Below are 13,795 nucleotides of genomic sequence, written 5' to 3'. Positions count from 1 at the left end.
GTGACACATTTAAGCAGCGCAGAAATCAGGGCCAGCCTCTTGCTATTGAAAATGGAAGTCCCAAGAGTCGCTGAGTCTGTTTCATTCAGGAGAATGCAGTGAATAATGATTGTACAATTGATTTGGGAGCAATAAAGAAATGAAAACTTGTGGGTGAGAACTGCCAAAATAGAGGAGTCTGAGGGAAAAATGTAAGTGTATTTCGATAACTGTAAGCTGAGGAATAGTTTTTTAATTACTATTTTTATTGATGATTTGGAAATCTCACATTATGCACCCTGACTGCCCAACCTCCCAGCCTTTCTTCCCCTGTGACCCCTCTTCTCCCACAAAAATGTCCACTTTATGTTGCTCATATATTCATTGGAGCATGGTCAAATTCCCAGTGGCCAGCCCTCAAGGGAGAATGAGTGTTTCTCCACCTGCATCCACACCAGAAGCCATCAACTGAGGAGAGCCCTGGGGTGGCTGGAATGGGCTAGGGCCAGCTCTCCTGCACCCACACCACCGCCTGCACTACAGAGCTGTGGGCTGGTAAGGGGCGCCTTCCCTCTCTCATGAATGTTAGCATGAATTCAGCTGACAGCCCATACCATGTACATCCGTCCTTGGCCGCATCAGGATCACTGACCCGCTCATGGCCCTCAGTGGCTGCATGCACCATGAGCTTTGATATGGTCTCAGGTGGTCACACATGCCACTCACACCAGCATGGCGCCCTGAGGCAGCAAAGCCTAGCGACACAACCAGGATATCAGACCATAGTACAGACGTGGATCTCAGGCTTTATCCTGGCCTGGGGCAGCAGCATGGACCATGGACACCAACACAGTCTCCAGTGGCATCGCTGGCCACATTGGTCCTTAGAGGAGGTTCAATACAGAAAGTGAGCTTTTCCTCATCTCACGCCTCCTTTGTCGTCCAGGAGGCAGCTTCAGGGGCTGAGTTTGTGTCTGCTTAAGCTCCATCCTGGGGACCCTACCGGGCAATGACAGCATGTCAACCACCGCCGCATCTCCAGCTCCGCCTCTCTTCACAGTGGGCTCACCGCTCCGGTTTCTGGTCTTTACCACTCCCCCCTGACATATTTGTTCTTCGTTGTGGCGCTTTGCTGTCTTCTGCTGCTGCCCCAGGCAGATGGTTCTGGAGTGGAGGGACAGAGCAGAAAGGGATGGTGGTTGAAGCGAGGAAGCAAGCACGGCCAGTAAAAACACGCTCTCAATTCCAGGTCGCTCCAGAAGGTTTTCTAAGTGTCTGTCCCCTCAGAACTTCTCAACACCTTTCTCACGCTGACCTACGATTCCACCCTTCACTAAGGTTTTTATTTTTAGTTTTGGATTGTAAGTATATGTGTACGTTTGTGTGTGAGTGCAGGCCGTGTGTGCCATAACATAGGCATGGTGGTCACAGGACGACATTTTGTGACTCAGTTCCTTTCTTCCACCTTGATTTTAAGCAGAGTCTGCTTTCTGATGCTGCATTGAGTTATTCAGGTCAGCTGGCTTATGTGCTTCCTGATAACTCCCTGGGGTGACAGGTGCAGCCCATTAGCCAGCTTCTTGTGTGGGTTTGGGAATTGAACCTGGGTCATCAGGCTTGTGCAGCTTTTTTTTTTTTTTTAACCTGTACAACTCTTACTTATTGAGCCATGTCTCAGGCCCCTATTTCCCATCTCTTTTGGATAAGACCACTCAACACCCTTCTAGCAGTTTGAAATGACCAAACACATATGAGATTTATTAACTGTGGTCACTCATATCATTCTATACACAGGAGCAGGAGAGCTTAATACTCCTATGTAAGTCTGACTTGTTGATGTGGGATTCCCCTCTGTATGCTGTGAGTACCATTGGTTAATAAAGAAACTGCTTTGAGCCTATAGCAGGGCAGAACTTAGCTAGGCGGGGAAAACCAACCTGAAACTGGAGCTGGGAAGAAGAAGGTGGAGTCAGAGAGAAGCCATGTAGCCCTGCTGGAGACAAAAGCAGGAACTTTAGCCCATAAGCCACAGCCACATGGTGATACACAGATTAATAGAAATGGGTTAAATTAATATGTAAGAGTTAGTCAATAAGAAACTAGAGATGATGGGCCAAGCAGTGATTTAAATAATATAGTTTCTGTGTGATTATTTCGGGGCTGGGTGGCCAGGAAACAAACAAGCAGCCTCATTCCTCTAACAGCTTGTGGGGATCGATCAGCCTCCTTTCATCTACTCCCAAACCCAACCCCAACCCCCAGTAATCATTATTTTACTCTACGTCCATGAGATCATTTTTTGATTAATGGACTGAGTGAGATCATGTGGTATCTTTCTGTGTCTGGTTTATTTCTCATTATAAATGTCTTTTGGGTTCACCCATGTTGCTATAAATTTCATTCTTTTTATGTCTGAACATCCTCTGTTGTGTGCATGTACCACATTTTCTTTATCTGTTCATCTGTTGATAGATATTTAGCTTGATCTGTGTCTTGGTTATTGTGGATAAGCATGTTGTTCAAATGGTCAGCAAATGTATGGAGAATAGTAGGTGTTGCTGTAACCAGGGAAATACAAATCAAAATTACAGAAGATGTTACTGCACATCAACCTGGATGAGTACTACACAAAATAAATAAAAAGATAGCAAGAGTTGGTGGGGCTGTGTCAAGAAGGGATCTCTTCCTTATACAGTGCTGATGGGGATGCAAAGTAGTATAGTCATTATTGAAATAGTGTGGAGGCTTTTAAGAAAATTAAATTACAGGGGGGAAGATGTCTCAGTCAAGTGTTTGCTACTTCATGAGGACCTAAATTTGGATTCCCCACCATATAAAAGATCAGGTGTGGGGGCATACAATGCTTGTAATCCCAGGACTAGGGGGATGAGAAAGGATGATCCTTGGGGTTTTCTGGCAACTGGTTTAGCAGAACCGGTGAGTTCTGGATTCAGAGAAAGACCCTATTTCACAAAAATAAGGCAGAAAGTGATTGAGGAATATACCCAGCATCAGTACCTGGCTGATTGAAGAAGATGCCCAGCATCAATATATGTCCTCCATGTATATATTCACACACATGAACATATACACACATGCGTATACACACTGTTAGCCTCTCTGTGCACATGTGCATTCATTCCAGCTGCTCTCTTTGGTTCCGTGACTTGTACTTTCAACATGAAGGTTAGAATTTGAGATAGATACAGCCTTTCATGGAGTTGTAGCATCAGCGCCACTACCAGATTGACTTCCAGGAAGAAACATTTCAAACTGACTTCACGTCAGTCATAGAAATAAATGAAGTCCAGCAATGATACTTAATGTATCAAACCTCACAGAAATAAGATTTCTGGAGAAACTCCAGAATGGAAAGTCCTTCAGAGAAATAACACAATGTTTGCAGGTTCCATGAAACAAGAAAAGATTTCTGTGTAAAGGAAGGTCATTTGCTTAAGAAGTGTGAGCAATACATGCTATAGTCTTAGGAAGCTGTCCCCCAAGTCTAGCGCTTCGGCTGAGGCATTTTTACAAGTGTATTCTTTTGTTTTATGAAAAGTATTTCCTCTTCTTCCAGTGGGTGAACTTGATAATATTTGACCATGATAGACATTTGTGGATGCAAGAACTGAACTGGCCACACAGTGCTGTTTCTTGCTTGACTCTATCAAAACCCTTAGCCCTGGAGGATGCGCCTAAGACATTTGAACATATCTAGTTGTACATTCTTTCTCTAGTTTCAACATCTTAGCAAACGTGGCAACATGGAAACATGCTTGTTTAGAGTTTAGAAGCTGTGGGGACAGCAGTGGATTCTGCCCAGTGCGGAGAGAAGGGCTGATGAGTTTGGCTTGGAGGCGCTGACTTCTTATGTGCTGTGTGAAGGTAGAAGAGACATAAGCAAGCTCGGAGAGATTACGAAGTTCTGTCTAGCGTACAGGTCTCTGCTGTAAAGCCTCGTGTATTTCTGCACTTAGACATTGGTATTATGGTGTACATCATTGCCAAGTAGTTATCCTCAGAATTGCCAAAAAGATATAGTCAAAGGAGAAGATACTAGAAAATAAAGAATCTTAATTTAATAGCTTTAAATGAGACAAAGGGTGGCTTTATTTTTTAATTAAAGAAGATAACCTTGTTGCATTTCCCCCCCTTTTAGTAGCTATATGTGGGTCCAAGAACCCAAATCCAAACATGCTAAATTAAAAAAAAAGTATTCATATCTTGTTCATTCTTCTGTCATAAACTTTCCCCACATCAGAGAGAAACACCGTGAGCCTACCTTGGATCCTGTACACATGGGCTCATTCCTTCAAGTTCTGGAAAGACTTTGTTGTGATATAATTTCACCAATTGCTTGGCATGGGTCCCTGATGGACAGGCCTAGAAAACTGATAACAGAAACTGGCGAAAAGACAGGGGCTTTAATGTCTTACTCAATTCACTCTTTATAAGACTTTATAAGAGATATCAGATGTGAAGGGCCTGGACCCGTTCCCAGTTTTGATGAGACTAAAGACAGTCAAAATAGAAAAAGAGTTAAAAAGTCTTTGAAGGGCGGAAACTGTTTGTATTAGTGATGCTCACCGAGTGCTGGGGGGGACCATGCATGCTGAGTGCTGGGGGAGCCCGCAGGTGCTACCCTGGTGGCAAGCCACTATTATTCTTCTTCACTTATTGAAATAAAGAGAGTTAAGTTTTGTTAAATAGCATGACTAGCTTTAAAAAATCACACTGTCAGGAGAGAGGGCCTGTGGACAGGAAAGATAAATGAAACTAACCACAAATACATGAGGAGATAGCAGAAGAAATCACTAACTAATTTGCTGTCATTTGTAGAGAAAGAGCAACCAACTGAGTTTTGCACAAACTCAATGACATTAGAGGAATCTAGCTGCTTCCTCTGTAACTCTGGCAGGCAGTGAGGCCATACTGACTATGTGTATCTTAAGTCTGTGTAGTTGGTGTTCTCCTCTGAGCTGTAATGATGTGTGCGCAGGTGAGTGGATGTCACAGCCATAGAACATGTGTTGTGGCTTCCATAGTCAAAGGTTTACGTGGCCAGCAGTAGCACCTAGGGACCAGTTCTGCTTAATATGTCTGTGGGTAACTCGATTAAAAAGAGAGATCAGAACTCATCCAATTTTCAGATTTCATGGAGTTTCTGATACTGTAAATTAGGAAAGAATTGAAATTGACCTTAACAAATTAGAAGAACGACATGCCATCAGATTAAATTAGTTATGGATAAAAATATTAGCAAATACAAGATGAGAAAAACTAATATCCTTAGTCATAATTCAGGAATGAGATAGGAATCTCAGTTGGAGAGATGAGAATCAGTGAGTGAGTTTAGGAAATATTTCAGAGAAGTTGAAGATACCTGATAGTTAATTGGGTAAAGAAATGAAAGGCTTTGTTTTGGCCTGGTAAAGTAGATTCATGATAGCCCCATACTTCATTTCATGGTAGTGGAAAAATATAAAATAGACCTAAGATTCTTGATTCTTTGTGTCTTTGTTTTTCATTTGTTAAAATGCTACAGCTACATTAAAAACCTTTAAGATTTTCTTATTCTCACAGGAAAGTGTTAAAACTGAGCAACTGTAAGGATGGCACCCTTCAACAGTAATAGACTCACATTTGTAGACTTATTTTTTTTATTTTAATTTAATAATTTTTTAAAGAACTTGAAATTGTACCTAGTGCTTCAAGATGCCTAGCAAGCTATATCCTAGCCCACATAGGCATTTAAAGGCTTCTTAGCCAGTTGTGAAGTATCAGCTTGTTTCCTTGTATCCAGCCAGGACTCCTTTAGGTAAATTAGCAGAGAAACGATAGAAGCTGAGCCCAGGCTGTGAGAGGAGGAAGTATGTGGTCAAGTTCAAGAGAGTCAGAAGATGGAGCTGGTTTTCGGGATGTATCTAGATTTTTAGTTGGGATGAACTGGGTGGATGGTGTTGGGACTTTGGAGAGGACCACATCTTTTGAGAGGAAAGAGTGATGCAATTATTTTTATCACGTTGCATCTGAAGTGTCTGCAGGGCATCTGAGCAGATGTGTAGTCATTTCCCTGTCTCTGTTAGTTTTAGGTTTGTTTCCTATGATTTTGCTACCTTTCATCAGCAGAGGTCTGAAACTATTAAGTGGAAAATTCCATTTTCATTCTTAAGAGTTTAGACTGCAGTGATTCCAGGTAAATAAGATCTTGTTCTGTATGAGCCTGCTTAGATGGGAATCATCCCTTTGCCTGGTGTATCTGCACAGTGTACTCTTCAGATATAGTAGCTTATTGCTTAGCAGGCAGGCTAGCTGCCATGATAGCCCAATGCTTGTGTTCAAGTGACCTTTGTTTTTCTTTAGAATGTCCTAAACCACAAAATAATATGGAAAGTTTTATTATAATATGTTAAGATTTTCATCAGCTGCCAGCTCACAGATAAAACATAGACTTCTTATCAATTATGAAAGCTTGACTATTATGTATCTGCACTGATATAAGTATGGAATGTATTTTGTACACAAGTCAGCTAAAGATGATATTTTGTTCTATGTTTGAGCAAGTAAAGGGCATCTGTCAACTTTGTAAGTCTATTTTGATTGTATAACCAAACTATAATATAAATTTCTATCTGATGGAGGTGGGTCATCTGTCTATGGGTTACTTTAATTGGTTAATAAAGAAACTGCCTTGGCCCTTTGGTAGGACAGAAAATTAGGTAGGCGGAGTAGACAGAACAGAATGCTGGGAAAAAGAAGCAGATTCAGGCAGTTGCCATGATTCTCCGACCCGAGACAGATGCAGGTTAAGATCTTTCCTGGTAAGCCACCACCTCGTGGTGCTTCACAGATTATTAGAAATGGGTTAATCAAGATGTGAGAATTAGCCAGTAAGAGGCTAGAGCTAATGGGCAAAGCAGTATTTAAAGAATACAGTTTCTGTGTAATTGTTTTGGGTAAAGCTAGCCGTGTGAGAGCTGGGTGGGAACGCAGCATGCCACTCCTTCAACATCTATCCATTCATGTGAAAGGATGTCATGCAATAATAAACTATAAGGACTCTGTAGCCAACAAGATTTATCATGTCTCATTCAGTCTCAGAGCTGTTCCCATACTAGAGGGATCAGCATACATGTCACCTGTCCTGTAGTCTTTCTTGGTTTCTTTTTTCATGTCTGTAGTCAAGATTTTCAGGAGATCTACCCACATCAAATCTGATCTTTATTAATTTTGAAGAGAACCATAGCTATTTGTTTCCTGTGGAAACAAAGGCATAACCTTTCTCCCTATGCAACATATCTTTTGACTCCCATTCTAAAGGGAAGATATTCTTAAAATGTTAGGTTAGTTTAATTTGACAGTTTCCACGATACAATGTCTCTCAGCACCTATTGTTTTTTGGTTTGTTATCATTTAAAATATTCAAAGTAAACAAAGTACCATACAGGATCCAGACACCCTGTTTATTTTCCATCTTATGTGGCTTTTTAAATATTACTTTACTCTCTCTTTAAAGACTTCATTATTTTTAAGCATTTTTTCTATGACTGTCTATACTCATTTTTTTTTTTTACTATATCTATTTGAAGGTTTTCTCAGTCTGGAGCACTTTACTACATGCCTGCTGTGTTTTCTGACCACAAGACAAACTTGTGTACATGACACTGGCTGGCTCAAGGCTGCAGCCCACTTGAGAGACTGCAAGACTAGGAAGCTGTGTCTGGCTCTGTGTTTGTGTATTTTGGAACTTTTAGAAAAGCTTTCTCAGGTCCCATGTGGAAATATGTGCCCTACATTTGGCGCCATACATAACAAGGTATCTTGTTGAACTATCTTTGGACCCCCAGCCAGCAAATAATGATCCAGAATCTTATTATTAATTGTGAAAGCTTAGCCTTTATCTTTGGCTTGTCTCAACTAGCTCAACTAATAGCTTAAGTTAATTGATAAGTCTTGAGGTATGTTTTGCCACGTGGCATTCTTCTATCTTGCACCTCCTCTTTCCCCTCTGTGTCTGGCTGGTGACTTTGCCTTTCTTCTTTCCAGAGTCCTCTCTGTATCTGGAAGTCCTGCCTAACCTCTTCCTACCTAGATATTGGCCATTCATCTCTTAATTAAACCGATCAGAAGACTCTTTGTCAAAGACACATCTTTACAGTGTAAACAAATATTCCATAACAATGATATATTGCTACAGTTGTCATTGTTAACTCTTATTGTGCCCAGTATGTAAGTTAAATTTCATTATAGGTGTATGGGAAAAACAGTGTATACAGGATTTTCACTGTCTGCGGTTTCAGACATACACTGCGGTCATGGAATGTATCCCCCACAGACAAGGAGTGGCTCCTGTGCATTTAGGAAGTTGAGGTTCAACAACAAATAGGAGTTAAGTTAGTCTTAACAAGTACAACCGCATACTATAACAACTGGACCAGTGACATCACCTTTTTAACTTGGGGTCATTATTAAATACTCAGAAGACAACTCAGTTTTCTAATTTTGGCAAGCTGACCTTTGACCCCATAAGGCTTCTTCTAACAGAAGCCAGAGTTTGGATAAGTACTAAAATTATAAGAAATGTTACGAGTGACTAATTTATTTGTTATAAAACTATTTTGATAGTTTAGGAAAAAAAACTGTCATGACTTTATGGTTTTAGAAAATATAAATGTAGTTTTGTTTGCAGTACGAGCTCATGTTTGCGTAGTGATTCCTGGAGTGAAAAGCACTATTTTGTAAGCAAACCCCTGTGAAGCCTGTAGCTCTTGAGCAACTTAAGTACAGTGTGTTTGGCTGAACAGAAATTTTATTTTCCTAGAGTTCCACAGTGCATGCAGGGAATATGTAGAAGATAACTCTAGCCACGTTCAATTTGTATTGTGAATGGGGCATCTGGGCCATGAACCGTGGAGCTGGCCAGAAATAGGAATTTGAGAAACCTCAGCATAGGACAGTGTCCATGCTTTTCATTTCGGCTGTGCTAAAAAAGATGACATGCGATCATTTTTAAACTTGCAAGAAGCCGCAGGACAATAGGTTAATTTTGACCTTAGAACCATAAAATTTGTTTTTAGAAAAACTCATTCCTGCTCATTCTGGTTCAACTTGAATGGGAACTTTTTCATCCTGAGGAGCATTTGATTGTGTATCTGGCAGGGGATGACGGTGGTGGTGATGATGATGAAAATACTAGTGTTGGGGCTTCCTGCAGAGCTCAGGCTGTCTCGGCCTCACTTCTGTGTACTCCTCCACTCATTAAAGCAGTGCTAGGCTGCTTGGCTCCACCCTGGATCTCTTACTGAAGCCTAAGCTCTCTTTCGGATAGCCAGTACCCGCTCCTGGCTCCTCTCCAGTCTCACTAGATTGACCTCATGGTCACCTGCAGACCTTCCCTTCCGCACCCCACTTGGTGGCATCATCAGAGGCTGCTGAAATGGGATGACCAATGGCATCTTTTCTTGCTTCTTTCTTCAGCCCCACATACCTGGGCTTGCTCAAACTGACCCCATCAGCACCTTTGGCCCCATGTCTTCCCTCACTTCTGTAACTGTTCTAGTCTGGGCTCCTAGCATGGATAGCCTGTTGATTATGACTCCACCTCATCTCAAGCTTCGTGGGCTACCTTCTTCTCATCCATCTCCAGCTCAGCACTTCTTGCACAGAGCCTTTCTTTACCTTCAGTGATTAGATCCATCGGCTCATTAATGAAGGACTGGCAAGCTTTATCTCACTTACTAGCATCTGTTGGTTGGTAGTGGTTACCAGAATATTATGGTAAGAGTCTGAGGCACAATCCATCCTTGATGCGCAAGGGTGCCGCCATTGTTCTGTGTGGGTAGCCCATGTCTGGTACCCTGCCATTTACAGGAACTGTAGTAGACTGCATTGTAATTTACCACATGGTTCGGCTTCTTTCTTCACCTTCCAACATAGCTATGCTGAGTCTTTATAAGACTAACTTTGGGGAATAAGATGAGGCCAGGTGAAGGATGTCACGCTGAGTAATCATTCCTCAGCAGGATGCAGTGTACATCGTCCCTTTCCCACAGCTGGATCCTGGCTGTCCTGACATAGGAAGTCAAGTCCCAGGGTGTGTTCTTACCCCATAGGTGGTTCACGGTCTATGTTTATTTGAGTGAGAAGAACATATTGTCAGGGAACATTTGGGGTAGTTTGTCTCCACAGCATAATTGAGCCCATCCTGATAGGTGCATAATTTGTACAGAAAGAATTTTAGTAGTATCTTCTGCTTTACAAATATTAGATTAGTACAAAAATCGAGTGCTTATTTCAGAATGTACCAAGAACCACTTAATTCAGTTTAAAACACCTTCTGCTTTTCATTACTCAAGTGAGTATTTTATTTTTATTTTAGGGATAGACTATAATAGATCAATTTAAAGCAGTTACGTTTTTATAAAATCTTAGTTATGTAGAGATCAGGGTTGCAAATCAAAGAACCAATGAGGTCATTTCCAAGACTGCCAATGGTGGAATTAATTGTCATATGTTCCAAATACTGAAGTCCTAAGATGCCATTACCCTGTGGGCACTGGTCCTGATTGGGTGTGTTTTAGTTTCCCAGGTTTAGACACTCTTAGTAATCAAATTCCTTTGTGCTCAACAGATGAAAGACTGTTGATTAGGAGTGGGGATTGGTGCTGCAGCAGAGGCAGTCCGAGTAACAAGTGGGGAAAATAAAGCCTGAAGAGAAGAAGGAGAGGTGGAAACATAAAAAGCCGGTTCAAGAATTCATGAGATCTTGCCACAAGGAGGACACTTGGATATCTAGCACACAGTGCTAGATGTGTTGATAACAGGTGGCTTCAATGGGCTTTTATAAAGTGACAATGTGCTTGGTTCATCAAGAAAAAAGTTAATCCTATGTGATACCCCAGTAGGAGAGGCTTATCTTACAAATTTTCATAAATAGTGAAAATGAGATTTAAAAGAAAGGCTAAACTTTAACTTTCAGAAAGCACACTTCTACTGAATGTCTCCTAAAGGTTTTTATGTTGGAGGCTTGGTCCCTAGGCTGTCACGTTGGGAGGTGGTGGAACCTTTCAGGGACCAGGCTGGTGAGTGGCCATTAGGTTACTGGGGGAGCTTGCTCTTTGGGGGGGTTTCTTTTCCTCCTATCTGTTTCATGACTATGAGATAAAATGGCCTTTTTCTGCCGTCACTATCCAATGTGATATGCTGCTTTGCCATGAGCACAAAATTCAAAGGGCTAATTGATCATTGACTGAGCCTCTAAAAACTGGGACTGAACAAGCCTTTTTGTTTTTTCAGACATTTGCTATAGTGACAGAAAGCTGACTAACACGTATACCTATTAATTAATTTAGTGAACACATTTTTTTTTCTTCAGAGTCTTTTAATTTTTACAAAGCAGCTGGAGAATCTTGGTTCTCCAAGGAACACTCTAGAAAGGTCACAGAGCAGACTGAAATCACCCTTGTGAAGGGGAAGGTGAGAACGGTACCCGGGGAAAACCATGGTGAGACCCCTGCTTTTAAGACCTGTCTCTGAGGCCATGGGAGGGAAACACACAGAAGAGGCCAGGGACGCTGAAAGAGGCACTGTGAGGGCCAGGCACGGCAAGCCAGTGGGAACCGTCTGGAAGATGGTTTACCCAGGACCAGACAGTCTCTGGGCATCCAGAAGAGCTTTTAAAGATAAAAGAATGCAGAGGATGCTCCATGCCAGCCCTGTGCTAAAACTCTCGCTAAGGGATTCCTTCTGGAGAGGGCTGGGGAACTTCAGGCCGCAGGAAACTCGCTGCACCTGGCTGATAGAGCCTAGGAATGACCAAGTCCCCAGCCTGTGGGATTCACGGGTGTGCAAACAGGAACTTGACTGAGAGGCTGCCTCTTGCCTGGGGTGCTTTGACGACGGTGGAGAAAGGAACAGAGAGGCCCCACCCCGAGCCCAGCCCTTCTGTGTGGTCAGGAGAGGAGGTCGGCCTTCACTGTGCCTGTGGGACCCTGTTTTATCCCCCCCCCAAAGGTCGGAGGACCTTGACGGGTGGGGGTGGCTTCTGCTACTCCTGTTTTAGTAGAACACCTTCTCCAGGTATGGATTCAAGAACATTCCAGTGGGGTCCAGCTTCTCGCGGATGTCCAGAACTTTCGAAAGGCAGGGTACATTTTCTCAAAGTCCTTCCTGGTGCAATTGTGGGCCTTTGCCCAGTGGGGTCTGCCTCCAAACTTCTTCGTGATGGTCTCATAAGCCTGCCAGTATTCCAGCCGAGGCACATCCTTGCCATAGGGTCTGTACATGATGATGTTCATGTAGCAGCTGTCTCTCTGGAAGCAGGGGCTCAGCAGGATCTCATCACCTCGGGTGAAGCGCACCTCCCCGGGGAAGTGGGCTACCACATGGGGGTGGGCCTCCAGCATGGCCTTCAGCTCCAGCAGGGCCTCCTTGGTCTTCTCCCTGGGGATGGCCCAGTCTTGGACGTGCTGTTTGAAGCGACACTCGTAGGTGAAGATCTTGTGGCTGAGGTTGCTGCTCTTTTTCTTGTGGCTGAACAGCAGCCAGAAGAAGAAGCGGTTGACCCAGCCCACGAGGAATGGCCAGTAGGTGCTGATCCAGAGCAAGAATTCCAATAGGTAGAGTCCAATGGCACAGTCCCAAAACCAGCTAGATGCAGAGGAGGGGGGCTTATTGGTGTGGTCTTGGTAGATGATGCTGACGTTCTCACTGTGGGGAAACCAGAGGAAGCAGAAGTATTCTGACTTCTTCAGGTGGCTGTCTAGGTTGTCCAGGACCTCCTTGGGGGTTGAAGGGAAGGAGGTCTCCTGGAGGTGGAACTGTGGCACGCACTGCAGGGTCATGGTGAGGATGATGCCCAGACAGCCCAGGTGCACTCATGCAGCCTGGAACACATCCACGTTGCTTGACTCGGAGCATTCCAGAACTGTCCCGTCAGCCTTCATCAGGGTCAAGGCCACCACCTGGGTGGGCAGGATGCCATGCTTGATCCCCGTGTTATGTGTGCCAGACCCAATGACACCAGCAATTGTCACATCGGACACCGCTCCTAGATTGGACATGGCCAAGCCATGCTTGTCCAGCTGTAGATGCAGGTCAGCCAGGAGGATACCAGCTTCTACCTTCACCTGCTTCTTCTTCGCGTCCACCTGCAGAACCCGGTTCATCTTGCCCATGTGGATCATGAAGCCATCAGTGCAGGCGATGTCTGAAGGGGAGTGGCCACCGCCCACCACCTTCACTCTCTTGTTCTGCTGCCGAGCCAGGGCCAGCACCTCTCTGACCTCCTCCACTGATGTGGGCTGGTAATACATCTCTGGGCAGCAGCCATAGGTCTTCGCCCAGTTTTGGAACTGGAACCCTTTGCATCCATGGACCATGGTTCCAGTGGTCTGTGGTGTCAGACAACTTGAAGCGTTCCCAGGAAAGTCGTACAAAGCCCTAGGCAGTAGGGGCAGTGGTCAGGCAACCTCAGCTCTGGGTTACCTCAGGCAGAATGGGACTGTTGGTTTGGTCACCAAGGCGTTTGGGCCAGGCAGGTATACAGTGCCGAGTGGGCTCCTCCCCTAATCCAACAGTGGCTGGCCGTGAATGGAAAGTCTTAGCAGTTGCTCAGTCCCACGGGGCTGGGTGTCTCAGCTGGTCTCCTCTGTACGCTGGAATCTGGAAGAAGTCTCCGCAATGCCAGTGATGGATGGATGTACTGACGAGGCAAGGGCAGGCAGGCGAAGAATTAGTGAACACATTTTTATTGTTGGTTATAATAATACATGTTTATCATTGAGGACATAGGAAGATACCAACTGTCTGGCCCCTT

General features: G+C 43.8%; 2 protein-coding genes across 2 annotated transcripts in view; one reads left to right on the top strand and one right to left on the bottom strand.

The window, feature by feature from the left end:
- Nebl (nebulette) overlaps nt 1-13,795 on the top strand; it is a 341,905-nt gene that overhangs the window by 66,981 nt on the left and 261,129 nt on the right. The gene's annotated exons all lie outside the window — the stretch shown is intronic.
- On the bottom strand, nt 12,014-13,691 carry LOC126507848 (L-gulonolactone oxidase-like). The gene is given in 2 exon segments (XM_050152686.1): nt 12,014-12,107; nt 12,110-13,691. Coding segments are annotated over 2 exon segments (1,320 nt in total). The 5' UTR covers nt 13,359-13,691; the 3' UTR covers nt 12,014-12,036.

This window comes from Alexandromys fortis, unplaced genomic scaffold, assembly GCF_014885135.2.
Source record: "Alexandromys fortis isolate MF-2015 unplaced genomic scaffold, M_Fortis_MF-2015_v1.1 scaffold_54, whole genome shotgun sequence".
NCBI classification, from domain to species: Eukaryota; Metazoa; Chordata; class Mammalia; order Rodentia; family Cricetidae; genus Alexandromys; species Alexandromys fortis.
This window is presented reverse-complemented; position numbering and strand designations above follow the sequence as displayed.